At 38.3% G+C, this 12102-nt stretch overlaps 1 protein-coding gene across 4 annotated transcripts in view; it reads left to right on the top strand.

Annotated features, from left to right (window-relative positions):
* AP2B1 (adaptor related protein complex 2 subunit beta 1) overlaps positions 1 to 12102 on the top strand; it is a 139215-nt gene that overhangs the window by 85742 nt on the left and 41371 nt on the right. For all 4 annotated transcript variants that reach the window (XM_003414552.4, XM_003414551.4, XM_010594240.3 and 1 more), the window contains one exon: positions 1448 to 1577. In XM_003414552.4, the coding sequence (XP_003414600.1) occupies positions 1448 to 1577 (130 nt within the window). The remainder of the gene's footprint in view (positions 1 to 1447; positions 1578 to 12102) is intronic.

Here is a 12102-nt window from a genome sequence, read left to right as displayed (position 1 = left end):
TATTCTTACGTGGTCAAAACTGTAGCCTTTATACTTGAAAATTCTTGATTCGAACTTTTAGAATGTCTTCCTCCAATGACTTTTGTCATTGAATGTTGCTATGGAAAAGTCATTTACCAGCCTGATTTTTCCCTCATTTAGGTGATGTGATCATTTTGTTTGGCTGCCCGAAGTTTCAAAGTTCAGTAGTTTTACTAAGACATTCTTAAGGTTGACCAATCCTCATCAGTTTTTCTTTGAGTAAGGTGTGCCCTTTCAATATGTAGATACAAGTCTTTTATTTCAGGAAAGTTTCAGGACTTAGATGTAAGTTTTTGTTCTGTTCGGTTGTTTTTGATTTTCTTCTTTGGGGATCCCAGTTATACATTTATTGACTCTTCTTTGCCTGTCTTCTGTTTTTCTAAGTTTTTTAATCTATAAATTATTATGATATGATAATCTATAAATATTATGATTTTTCTAAGTTTTTTAATCTATAAATATTATGATATATGTCTTTAAAAGAGAGTGACTTTGACTCATAATCACAGTATTATTATCATACCACAAAGTTAACAGTAATTCTTTAATATCATCAAATCTGTAATTAGCGTTCAGATTTTCATAGTTGTCTAATGTTTTTATACAGTTTGTTTTTCTGAACAGGGCCCCAATAAGGTCCAGTTTTCCATTTCTGCTCCATTATATGAAGTTTTATTTTTAAATTTTTCAGACGGTCTCTCCTCGTATATAGAGATCTGTAACTTCAGATTCAAGATTTTCTAACCTCGATGCCACTCTTCTAGTATTAGTGAAGCTTTCTGTAGAAAGTCAGACGGGTGGGGTACTCTAGGTCTTCGGCTTAGAAAGTTGCCAAATTTGGGTCTATATCTTATCCTAGTTGTTTGTAAAGCCAGTCAATTCTGGTTTACTTAGGCTGGCTCTTTCCCAATGATTAATTGTGTCCTATGTAAATGAACACAAAAGAAAAAATAATGAGAATTACCAGTAAATAATCCTCTGGACTAATCAGGCAGGTTATCAAGCTAATAAAATAATATACTTTTCTTTACAGGGTAACTTCATAGGGTGAAAATTCTTAAATTTTTTTTCTCCTAAAGATTATTTAAGGATAGATTTATTTAAAAAAAAAAAAAAAAATCAAACTTGTCCATGTAGTGACATTATAAAGAGAGGAAACTTAGCAGAATTAGAATCATGGCACTAACAAAGCCATTCTGCTTGATGAGTATTTTCTTCTTAGATCTATTTAATGGAGACAGAAGTTAAAACATCACCAATGTTATAGCAAATTGGAATCAAACACCTTTGTTCTTGTTATTCCTTCAATTTAATTGTATTAAAAATTGTATTTCCTTCAAATGGAGTAAAAAATATTGAAACCCAAAGATGTGGCTTAATCCTGTCCACTGACTAACTTCGGTGATATCTTTATTTTTTCTTCTAGCTTTGGTGTCATCCCCAGTACTCCTTTGGCCATCCATACACCTCTGATGCCAAACCAGAGCATTGATGTCTCCCTGCCTCTCAACACCTTAGGCCCAGTCATGAAGATGGAACCTTTGAATAACCTGCAGGTTAGAATTCTACTCCACTTGGGTAGTGAAAGTTGGTATCTTGCCAATTTTTGTTTCACTTATGTATAAAACAAACGCTCTGTTTCCTGGTGTTCGATTTTGTCATGGTATAGTATAAGGCTTGAAACACCTCTCTGTAGAGATGCTATATTTTGTTCACTTTTAAGAAGAAAAAGTCATACATTCATGAATTGACACAAAATTATTCATTCTTTTATTCAACAAACATTTAGAAACTTTTTTATTAAGATCCTATTTATAAACTTTTTAAGGCTTTTATAAAGAAATTTGAATGTCAGTTACATAAGAATAGATTTTAGTTGAGATTCATATGGTGGTTATCATTGAACACATGACCACAGGTAGTTAGATTTTCTTGATTCATGCTCCCTGATGGCATAGTGGTTATGAGCTCAGTTGCTAACCAAAAGGTCAGTAGTTCAAATCCACCAGCCGCTCCTTGGAAATCCTATGGGGCAGTTCTACTCTGTCTTACAGAGTCCCTGTGAGTTGGAACCAACTCAGTAGCACCTAACAGCAACAACGACATTATTATGTATCTATGATGACTGTGGCGGTATCTTAGAAGAGTTCAAAATACTTTATTTGGTCTACAAAAACCTCTTAATCTTAAAAATGTTGACTTTTTAGAATGCTTAGATACTAGCTTAGAGTTTCTTTCTTTTTTTATTGCTCTTGAATTTCTCTTTGAAATATAAATTTTCTAGAGTTCAGGCAACATGAAAGCAGAGTAGTAAGCTCAGAATCTAAAACTGTTGCAGCACTAAGAGATACTAATATACTGCAACTAATAATACCAACATAAGCCCTTGTTATTGTTGTTAGGTGCTGCCAAGCTGGTTCCAACTCATACCAACCCTGTCTACAACAGAATGAAACACTGCCTGGTCCTGCGCCATCCTCACAGTCGTTGTTACGCTTGAGCCCATTGTTGCAGCCACTGCATCAGGCCATCTCATTGAGGGTCTTCCTCCTCTTCACTGACCCCTCTACTTTACCAAGCATGATGTCCTTCTCCAGGGACTGGTCCCTCCTAATAACATGTCCAAAGTTCATGAGACAAAGTCGCACCATCCTCGCTTCTGAGGAACATTTTGGCTGTACTTCTTCTAAGACAGATTTGTTCATTCTTCTGGTAGTCTATGGTATTCTTAAAATTTTTTCCAACACCATAATTCAAAGTCATCAGTTCTTCTTCAGTCTTACTTATTCGTTGTCCAGCTTTTGCATGTATATGAGACGATTGAAAATAACCATGGCTTGGGTCAGGCGCACCGTAGTCCTCAAGGTGATATCTTTGCTTTTCAACACTTTAAAGAGGTCTTCTGCAGCAGATTTGCCCAGTGCAATATGTTGTTTGATTTCTTGATTGCTGCTTCCACGGGTGTTGATTGTGGATCTAAGCAAAATGAAATCCTTGACAGCTTCAATATTTTCTCTATCATGATGTTGCTTATTGGTCCAGTTGTGATGATTTTTGTTTTCTTTATGCTGATGTGTAGCCATACTGAAGACTGTAATCTTTCATCTTTATTAGTAAGTGTTTTAAGTCTTCTTCACTTTCAGCAAGCAAGGTTTTGTCATCTGCAGTATATATTGCAGATTATTAATGAGTCTTCCTCCAATCTTGATGCCAAATCCTTCTTCATGTAGTCCAGCTTCTCGGATTATTTGCTCAGCATACAGATTAAGCATGGTGAAAGGGCACAACCCTGACACACATCTTTCCTGATTTTAAACCACATAGTATCCCCTTGTTCTATTTGAACGACTGCCTCTTGGTTTATTTACAGGTTCCTCATGAGCACACTTAAGTGTTCTGGAATTCCCATTCTTCACAATGCTATCCATAATTTGTTCTGATCCACACAGTCAAATGCCTTTCATAGTCAATAAAACATAGGTAAACGGTGGTTAAACATCTTTTGGGTATTCTCTGCTTTCAGCCAATATCCATCTGACATCAGCAATGATATCCCTCCTTCTACACTCTCTTCTGAATCTGGCTTGAATTTCGGGCGGTTCTTAATTGATGTACTGCTCAACTGCTTTTGAATTATCTTCAGAGTTTTATTTGCATGTGATATTAATGATGTTGTTCAGTAATTTCTGCATTCTGTTGAATCACCTTTCTTTTGAATGGGCACCAGTATGGATCTCTTTCTAACCGTTTGGCCAGGTAGCTGTCTTTCAGATTTCTTGGCATAGACGGGTGAGCAGTTCCAGCACTGCATCCATTTGTTGAAACATCTCAATTGGTATTCCATCTATTCCTGGAGTCTTGTTTTTCCCCGATGCCTTCAGTACAGCTTGGACTTCTTCCTTCACTACCGTCGGTTTTTGATCATATGCTACCTACTGAAATGGTTGGACGCTGACCAATTCTTTTTGTATTCCTTCCATCTTTTGATGTTTCCTGTGTCTTTTAGTATTTTGCCCATGGAATCTTCAGTATTGCAACTCAAGTCTTGAATTTTTTCCTCAGTTCTTATCAGCTTAAGAAATGCTGAGAGTGTTCTTCCCTTTTGTTTTTCTAACTCCAGGTCTTTGCACATTTTGTTATAATACTATACTTTGTCTTCTCGAATGGCCCTTTAAAATCTTCTTTTCATCTCTTCTATTTCATCATTTCTTCCATTCACTTTAGCTACTCTATGTTCAAGAGCAAGTTCCAGAGTCTCTTCTGGTATCCATTTTCATCTTTCCTGTCTTTTTAATGACCTTTTGCTTTCTTCATGTATGATGGTCTTTTTTTTGTTGTTTTAATTTTTATTATGGTTTAAGTGAAAGTTTACAAATCCAGGCAGTCTCTCATACAAAAATTTATATACACCTTGCTATATGCTCCTAGTTGCTCTCCCCCTAGTGAGACAGCACACTCCTTCCCTCCACTCTCTCTCTTCGTGTCCATTCGGCCAGCCTCTGGCCCCCTCTGCCCTCTCTTCTCTCCTCCAGACAGGAGCTGCCCACATAGTCTCATGTGTCTACTTGATCCAAGAAGCTCACTCTTCACCAGTATCATTTTCTATCCCATAGTCGAGTCCAATCCCTGTCTGAAGAGTTGGCTTTGGGAATTGTTCCTGTCTTGGGCTAAAAGAAGGTCTGGGGACCAAGACCTCCAGGGTCCCTCTAGTCTCAATCAGACTATTAAGTCTAGTCTTTCTACGAGAATTTGGGGTCTGCATCCCACTGTTCTCCTGCTCCCTCGGGGGTTCTCTGTCAGGGCAGTCATTGGTTCTAGCCAGGCACCATCTAGTTCTTCTGGTCTCAGGCTAATGTAATCTCTGGTTTATGTGGCCCTTTCTGTCTCTTGGACTCATAATTACCTAGTGTCTTTGGTGTTCTTCATTCTCCTTTGCTCCAGGTGGCTTGAGACCAGTTGATGCATCTTAGATGGCCGCTTGCTAGCTTTAAGACCCCAGATGCCACTCACCAAAGTGCGATGCAGAATGTTTTCTTAATAGATTTTATTATGCCACTTGACTTAGATGTCCCCTGAAACCATGGTCCCCAAAGCCCCACCTCTACTACGCTGGCCTTCAATGAGTTTAGTTTATTCAGGAAACTTCTTGGCTTTTGGTTTAGTCCAGTTGTACTGACCTCTCCTGTATTGTGTGTTGTCTTTCCCTTCACCTAAAATAGTTCTTATCTACTGTCTAATTAGTGAAAACCCCTCTCCTTCCCTCTCTTCCTCCCTCCCTCCCCACTCTCATAACCATCAAAGAATATTTTCTTCTCTGTTTAAACTGTTTTTGGAGTTCTTATAATGGTGGTCTCATACAATATTTCTCCTTTTGCAGCTGACTAATTTTACACAGCATAATGCCTTCCAGATTCCTCCATGTTGTGAAATGTTTCATGGATTCATCATTGTTCTTTATTGATGTGTAGTATTCCATTGTGTGAATATACCGTAATTTATCCATTCATCCATTGATGGGCACCTTGGTTGCTTCCATCTTTTGCTGTTGTAAACAGTGCTGCAGTGAACATGGGTGTGCGTATATCTGTTTGTGTAAAGGCTGTTAATTCTCTAGGATATATTCCAAGGAATGGGATTGCTGGATTGTATGGTAATTCTATTTCTAGTTTTTCAAGGAAGTACCGATCAGTTTCCAAAGTGGTTGTACCATTTTAGATTCCCACCAGCAGTGTGTAAGTATTCCAGTCTCTCCACAACCTCTCTAACATTTATTATTTTGTGTTTTTTGGATTAATGCCAGCCTTGTTGGAGTGAGATGGAATGTCATTGTAGTTTTGATTTGCATTTCTAATGATCGTGAGCATTTCCTTATCCATCTGTTAGCTACGTGAATGTCTTCTTTAGTAAAGTGCCTGTTTATATCCTTTGCCCATTTTTTAATTGGGTTATTTGCCTTTTTGTAGTTGAGTTTTTGCAGTATCATACAGATTTTAGAGATCAGACGCTGATCAGAAATGTCATAGCTAAAAACGTTTTCCCAGTCTGTAGGTAATCTTTTTACTCTTTTGGTGAAGTCTTTGGATGAGCATAGGTGTTTGATTTTTAGGAGCTCCCAGTTACCTAGTTTCCCTTCTGCATTGTTAGTAATGTTTTGTATACTGTTTATGCCATGTATTAGGGCTTCTAGCGTTATCCCTATTTTTCTTCAATGATCTTTATCATTTTAGATTTTATATTTAGGTCTTCAATCCATTCTGAGTTAGCATTTGTGCATGGTGTGAGGTATGGGTCTCATTTCATTTTTTTGCAGACGGATATCCAATTATGCCAACACCATTTGTTAAAGAGACTGTCTTTTCCCCATTTAACTGACTTTTGGCCTTTGTAAAATATCACCTGCTCATATGTGGATGTATTTATGTCTGGATTCTCAGTTCGGTTCCATTGGTACGTGTATCTGTTGTACCAGTACCAGGCTGTTTTGACTACTGTGGCGGTATAATAGGTTCTAAAATTAGGTATAGTGAGGCTTTCCACTTTGTTTTTCTCTGTCAGTAATGCTTTACTTATCCGGGACCTCTTTCTTTTCCATATGAAGTTGGTGATTTGTTTGTCCATCTCGTCAAAAAAAGTCGTTGGAATTTGAATCAGAATAGCATCGTATCTGTATATCACTTTTGGTAGAATAGACATTTTTATAATGTTAAGTCTTCCTATCCATGAGCAAGGTATGTTTTTCCATTTATGTAGGTCTCTTTTGGTTTCTTGCAGTAGTGTCTTGTGCTTTTCTTTGTATAGGCCTTTTACTTCTCTGGTAAGATTTGTTCTTAAGTATTTTATCTTCCTAGGGGCTACTGTAAATAGTATTGATTTGGTGATTTCCTTTCCTATGTTCTTTTTGTTGGTGTAGAGGAATCCAACTGATTTTTGTATGTTTATCTTATAACCTGATAGTCTGCTGAACTCTTATTAGATTCACTAGCTTTCTTGAGAATTCTTTAGGGTTTTCTGTGTATAAGAGCATGTCATCTGCAAATAGAGATACTTCTTCCTTACCAATCTGGATGCCCATTATTTCTTTATCTATCCTAATTGCTCCGGCTAGGACCTCCAGCACAGTGTTGAATAAGAGTGGTGGTAAAAGGGCATCCTTGTCTGGTTCCTGGTTTCAAGGGGAATGCTTTCAGACTCTCTCCATTTAGGATGATGTTGGCTGTTGAGTTGTATAAACGCCCTCTTGTATGTTGAGGAATTTTTCTTCTATTCCTACTTTGCTGAGAGTTTTTATCATGAATGGGTGTTGACCTTTGTCAAATGCCTTTTCTACATCAATTCATAAAATCATGTGATTCTTGTCTTTTATTTACATGATGGATCACATTAATTATTTTTCTAACGTTAAATGATCCCTGCATACCTGGTATGAATCCCACTTGGTCATGGTGAATTATTTTTTTGATATGTTGTTGCATTCTATTGGCTAGAATTTTGCTGAGGGTTTTTGCATCTAAGTTCATGAGGGGAATAGGTCTGATTTTCTTTTTTTGTGGTGTCTTTACCTGGTTTTGGTATCAGGGATATGCTGACTTCATAGAATGAGTTCAGGAGTATTCCATCCTTTTCTGTGCTCTGAAATACCTTTAGTAGTAGTGGTGTTAACTCTTCTCTGAAAGTTTGGTGTAGAACTCTGCAGGGCAGCCCTCATGGCCAAGGTTTTTTTTTGTTGGGCGTTTTTAGATTACCTTTTCAATCTCTTCTTTTGTTATGGGTCTATTTAGTTGTTCCCCCTCTGTTTGTGTTAGTTTAAGTAGGTAGTGTGTTTGGAGGAATTCATCCATTTCTTCTAGGTTTTCAAATTTGTTAGAGTACAATTTTTTGTAGTAATCTGATATGATTCTTTTAATTTCAGTTGAGTCTGTTGTAATATTGCCCATCTCATTTCTTCTTTGGATTACTTGCCTCCTGTCCTGTGTTTGTCAGTTTGGCCAGTGGTTTATCAATTTTGATAATTTTTTCAAATAACCAGCTTTTGGTCTTGTTGACTCTTTCAGTTGTTTTTCTGTTTTCTGTTTCATTTAATTCTGCTGTAATTTTTATTATTTGCTTTCTTCTGGTGCTTGAGGGTTTCTTTTGTTGCAGTCTATTTGTTCAAGTTGTAGGGATAATTTTTTTGATTTCAGCCCTTGCTTCTTTTTGGATGCGTGCATTTATTGATACAAATTGACCTCTGAGCACTGCTTTTACTGTGTCCCAAAGGTTCTGATAGGAAGTGTTTCGTTCTCATTGGATTCTATGAATTTCTTTATTCCGTCCTTAATGGCTTCTATAATCCAGTATTTTTTGAGCAGGGTAAGTGTTTGATTTCTTTTCCCTGGTTTTTCTGTTATTGATTTCTGCTTTTATGGTCTTATGGTCAGAGAAGATTCTTTGTAATATTTCAATGTTTTGGATTCTGCTAAGGCTTGCTTTATAACCTAATATGTGGTTTATTCTAGAGAATGTTCCATGTGCACTAGAAAACAAAGTATACTTGGCTGCTGTTGGGTGGAGTGGTCTGTATATATGTCTGTGAGGTCAAGTTGGTTGATTGTGGTATTTAGATCTTCCATGTCTTTATTGAGCTTCTTTTTGGATGTTCTGTCCTTCACGGAAAGCAGTGTGTTGAAGTCTCCTACTCTAATTGTGGAGCTGTCTGCTTGCTTTTCAATGCTGTTAGAGTTTGTTTTATATATCTTGCAGCCCTGTCATTGGGTACATAAATATTTAATGTGGTTATATCCTCCTGGTATATTGCCCCTTTAATCATTAGATAGTGTCCTTCCTTATCCTTTGTGGTGAATTTAACTTTAAAGTCCATTTTGTTGGAAATTAATGCTGCCACTCTTCCTCTTTTTTGATTGTTGTTTGCTTGATATATTTTTTTCCATCCTTTGAGTTTTAGTTTGTTTGTGTCTCTGAGTCTAAGGTGTGTCTCTTGAAGGCAGGATATAAATGGATCGTGTTTTTTAATCCATTCTGCCACTTTCTGTCTATTGGTGCATTTAGTCCATTTACATTCAGTGTAATTACAGATAGGTATGAGTTTAGTGCTGTCATTTTGATGTCTTTTTTGTGTGTTGTTGACAGTTTCTTTTTCCCACTTAATTTTTTGTGCTGAGTAGTTTATCTTTAAATATTCTTTTCTTCTTAATCATTGTTAATTTTGTTTCTGCTGAGTCTCTATTTTTTTCTTGTATTTTATTGTGATGAATTGGATAGTTAGTCTCCTTTGCAGTTACCTTAATGTTTACCCCTATTTTTCTAAGTTTAAACCTAACTTTTATTTCTTTAGATTGCCTTGTCTGCCTCTCCATATGAAAAATCTATGACTACATTTCCTAGTCCCTCTTTATAGTTTTAGTGTTGTCTTCTTTTACCTGATAACATTGCTGTTTCCCTGTTGTGAGTGTTTTTTTATCTTTATTTATTTTTGTGATTTCCCTCTCTGGGTTGACATCTGATTACTCTGTTCAGTGTTCTAGTCTTGGGCCAATACCTGATATTATTAATCTTCTAACCAAAGAACTCCCTTTAGTATGTCCTGTAGTTTTGATTTGGTTTTTACGAATTCCCCAAACTTCTATGTGGGAATGTCCTAATTTCACCTTCATATTTGAGAGACAGTTTTGCTGGGTATATGATTCTTGGCTGACAGTTTTTTTCCTTCAATGCTTTATATAAGTCATCCCATCGCCTTCTTTCCTGCATGGTTTCTGCCGAGTAGCCTGAGCTTATTCTTATTGACTCTCCTTTGTAGGTGACTTTTCATTCATCCCTAGCTGCTCTTAAAATTCTCTCTTTATCTTTGGTTTTGGTAAGTTTGATTATAATATGTCATGGTGACTTTCTTTTAAATTTTGTCTTATGTGGAGTTTGATGAGCATCTTGGATGGATACCTTCTCATCTTTCATGCTATCAGGGAAGTTTTCTGCCAACAAATCTTCAACAATTCTCACTGTATTATCTATTATTCCTCCCTGTGCTGGTACTTTAGTCACTCATAGGTTATTTCTTTTGATAGCGTCCCACGTGATTCTTAACGTTTCTTCATTTTTTTTTAATTATTTTATCTGATTTTTCATCAAATATGTTGGTGCCAACTGCTTTATCTTTAGGCTCACCAATTCTGCCTTCCATTTGCTCAGTTCTGCTCCTGACTTTCTATTGAGTTGTCTAATTGTGTAATTTTATTGTTAATCTTCTGAATTTCTAACTGCTGTCTCTCTGTGGATTCTTGCAGCTTATTAAGTTTTTCATTATGTTCTTGAACAGCCTTTTTAATTTCATCAGTTACTTTATCTGTGTGTTCCTTGGCTTGTTCTGCGTATTGCCTAATCTCCTTCCTAATCTCGTTCCTGATGTCTTGAAGAGTTCTATATATTAATCTTCTGAATTCTGCATCCGGTAATTCCAGGAAGGCACCTTCATCCAGAAGATCTCTTGATTCTTTGTTTTGAGAGCTTGCTGAGATGATCTTAGTCTGTTTCTTTATGTGGCTTGATATTGACTGTTGTTTCTGAGCCATATATAAGTTATTACTTTATTTTATGTTTGCTTACTGTACCCTAGCATTTCACTTTGTTTTGTTCTGATACGCCCACATGGATTGCTTCAGTGAGCTAGCTTGATTATTTTCACCTTTGGTGCTCTGATGTTCTGTCACCAGATGGCTAGAGCTGTTATCAGGTATATCAGTCTAGGAGCCCATTCACTTTTGTTGTATGAATTCAGCTCAGTTGTCCAGATAGCTGATCATCAAGTGCGTGGTTACAGGGTCTGTCCTACAGTTTTAGAGGGGCACGGGTAATAGGTGTAGGTACTGGTATCTGGTTGCAGGAGGGTGTCACGCTGTAAACAAGGCAGGGGGCTGAGAACCATCCCCCAAGTGTCTGTGAGGGAAGCATGTCCCTGTTTCCTAGAGCATACAGGTGGGTGAGTTCTGCAGACGGACCATGGGCACCCCGTGCTTTTGGTTGTAGGGTCTGGGAGGTACCAGTTATCCCTGGACCCCTGTTGCGGGTGGCTGGGTGACCTGAGTGGAGCCATCAGTCCTTAGGCCCCTGTGAGGGTAGTTGAGGACCCTGTTCAATAGGCAAAGCGGTGTCAAATATCAAACACCCACCTCTTCAGTGCGTAGCTGAAATGGTTGCAGCTTGTCAACAAGGGCCTGTTTTCTTAAAATAGGCCCACACAGGACCATGCGGGGGGAAAGGTATTCAAAGTTCACAGACCACTTATGCCTGGACCTGAGCCGCCTCTGTCCTGAGCTCCCCCGGTTAGTGGAGCTGGCAAATTATCTTTTCCCCCAATTGTGAATTTATTCCTACTCCAAGGCCATGAGGATGGCTCAGGGCACTCAGCTGCAGCTGGAGCCGGCTTCGGGGTTGGGAGTGCAGTAAAATATATGCAAGTACTTAGCTCTTGCCGAGAGCACCGTTCTTCTCTGGTTCTAGAGGTATGAGTAGGCTGCGCGGCGGGCTGCTTCTCCCTGAGGAAACTGCAGCCAAACACTACCACGAGCCCGCCACAGCCATTCCCTGGTATGGTGCCTGAGGGTTCCTGGCAATTCAGGTCCGCTAACTCCTCTCTGCTTCTGAATCATCTCTCCCTCCCCAGCCGCTCAGTCTGTTTTCTAACTTTGCCTTTGGTGTTCAGGGCTCCTAGCTTGTCATAAATATAATCATCTCACTCGTTTTTTCTGGTCTTTGTTGTAAGAGAGATTGCAGGAAGTGTCTGGCTATTCTGCCATCTTGGTCCCCATCTCCATGTGTGATGTTCTTGATGTCATCCCACAACTCTCCGGGTCTTTGGTCAGTAGTGTTCAGCGCGTCAAACGTATTCTTAAGATGGTCTTTAAAGGATTTTAATGTTCACGAGAACAAGAGAGACAACCTTAGGCAGCCTGGGATGAGGCGCTATAACTGATCCTTGCATAAAGTGAGACCCTGGAAAGGCAGCCCCCTTGATGAAAGGGGCCCTAGGGAAACTTTCACCATTCTAGGCAAATGACAAGGTTTCTCTCTGACCTGGATTCTGAACGG

This window comes from Loxodonta africana, chromosome 18, assembly GCF_030014295.1.
Source record: "Loxodonta africana isolate mLoxAfr1 chromosome 18, mLoxAfr1.hap2, whole genome shotgun sequence".
Classification (NCBI taxonomy): Eukaryota; Metazoa; Chordata; class Mammalia; order Proboscidea; family Elephantidae; genus Loxodonta; species Loxodonta africana.
The sequence above is the reverse complement of the archived record's forward strand: the minus strand, read 5'-3'. Positions and strand labels throughout refer to the sequence as shown.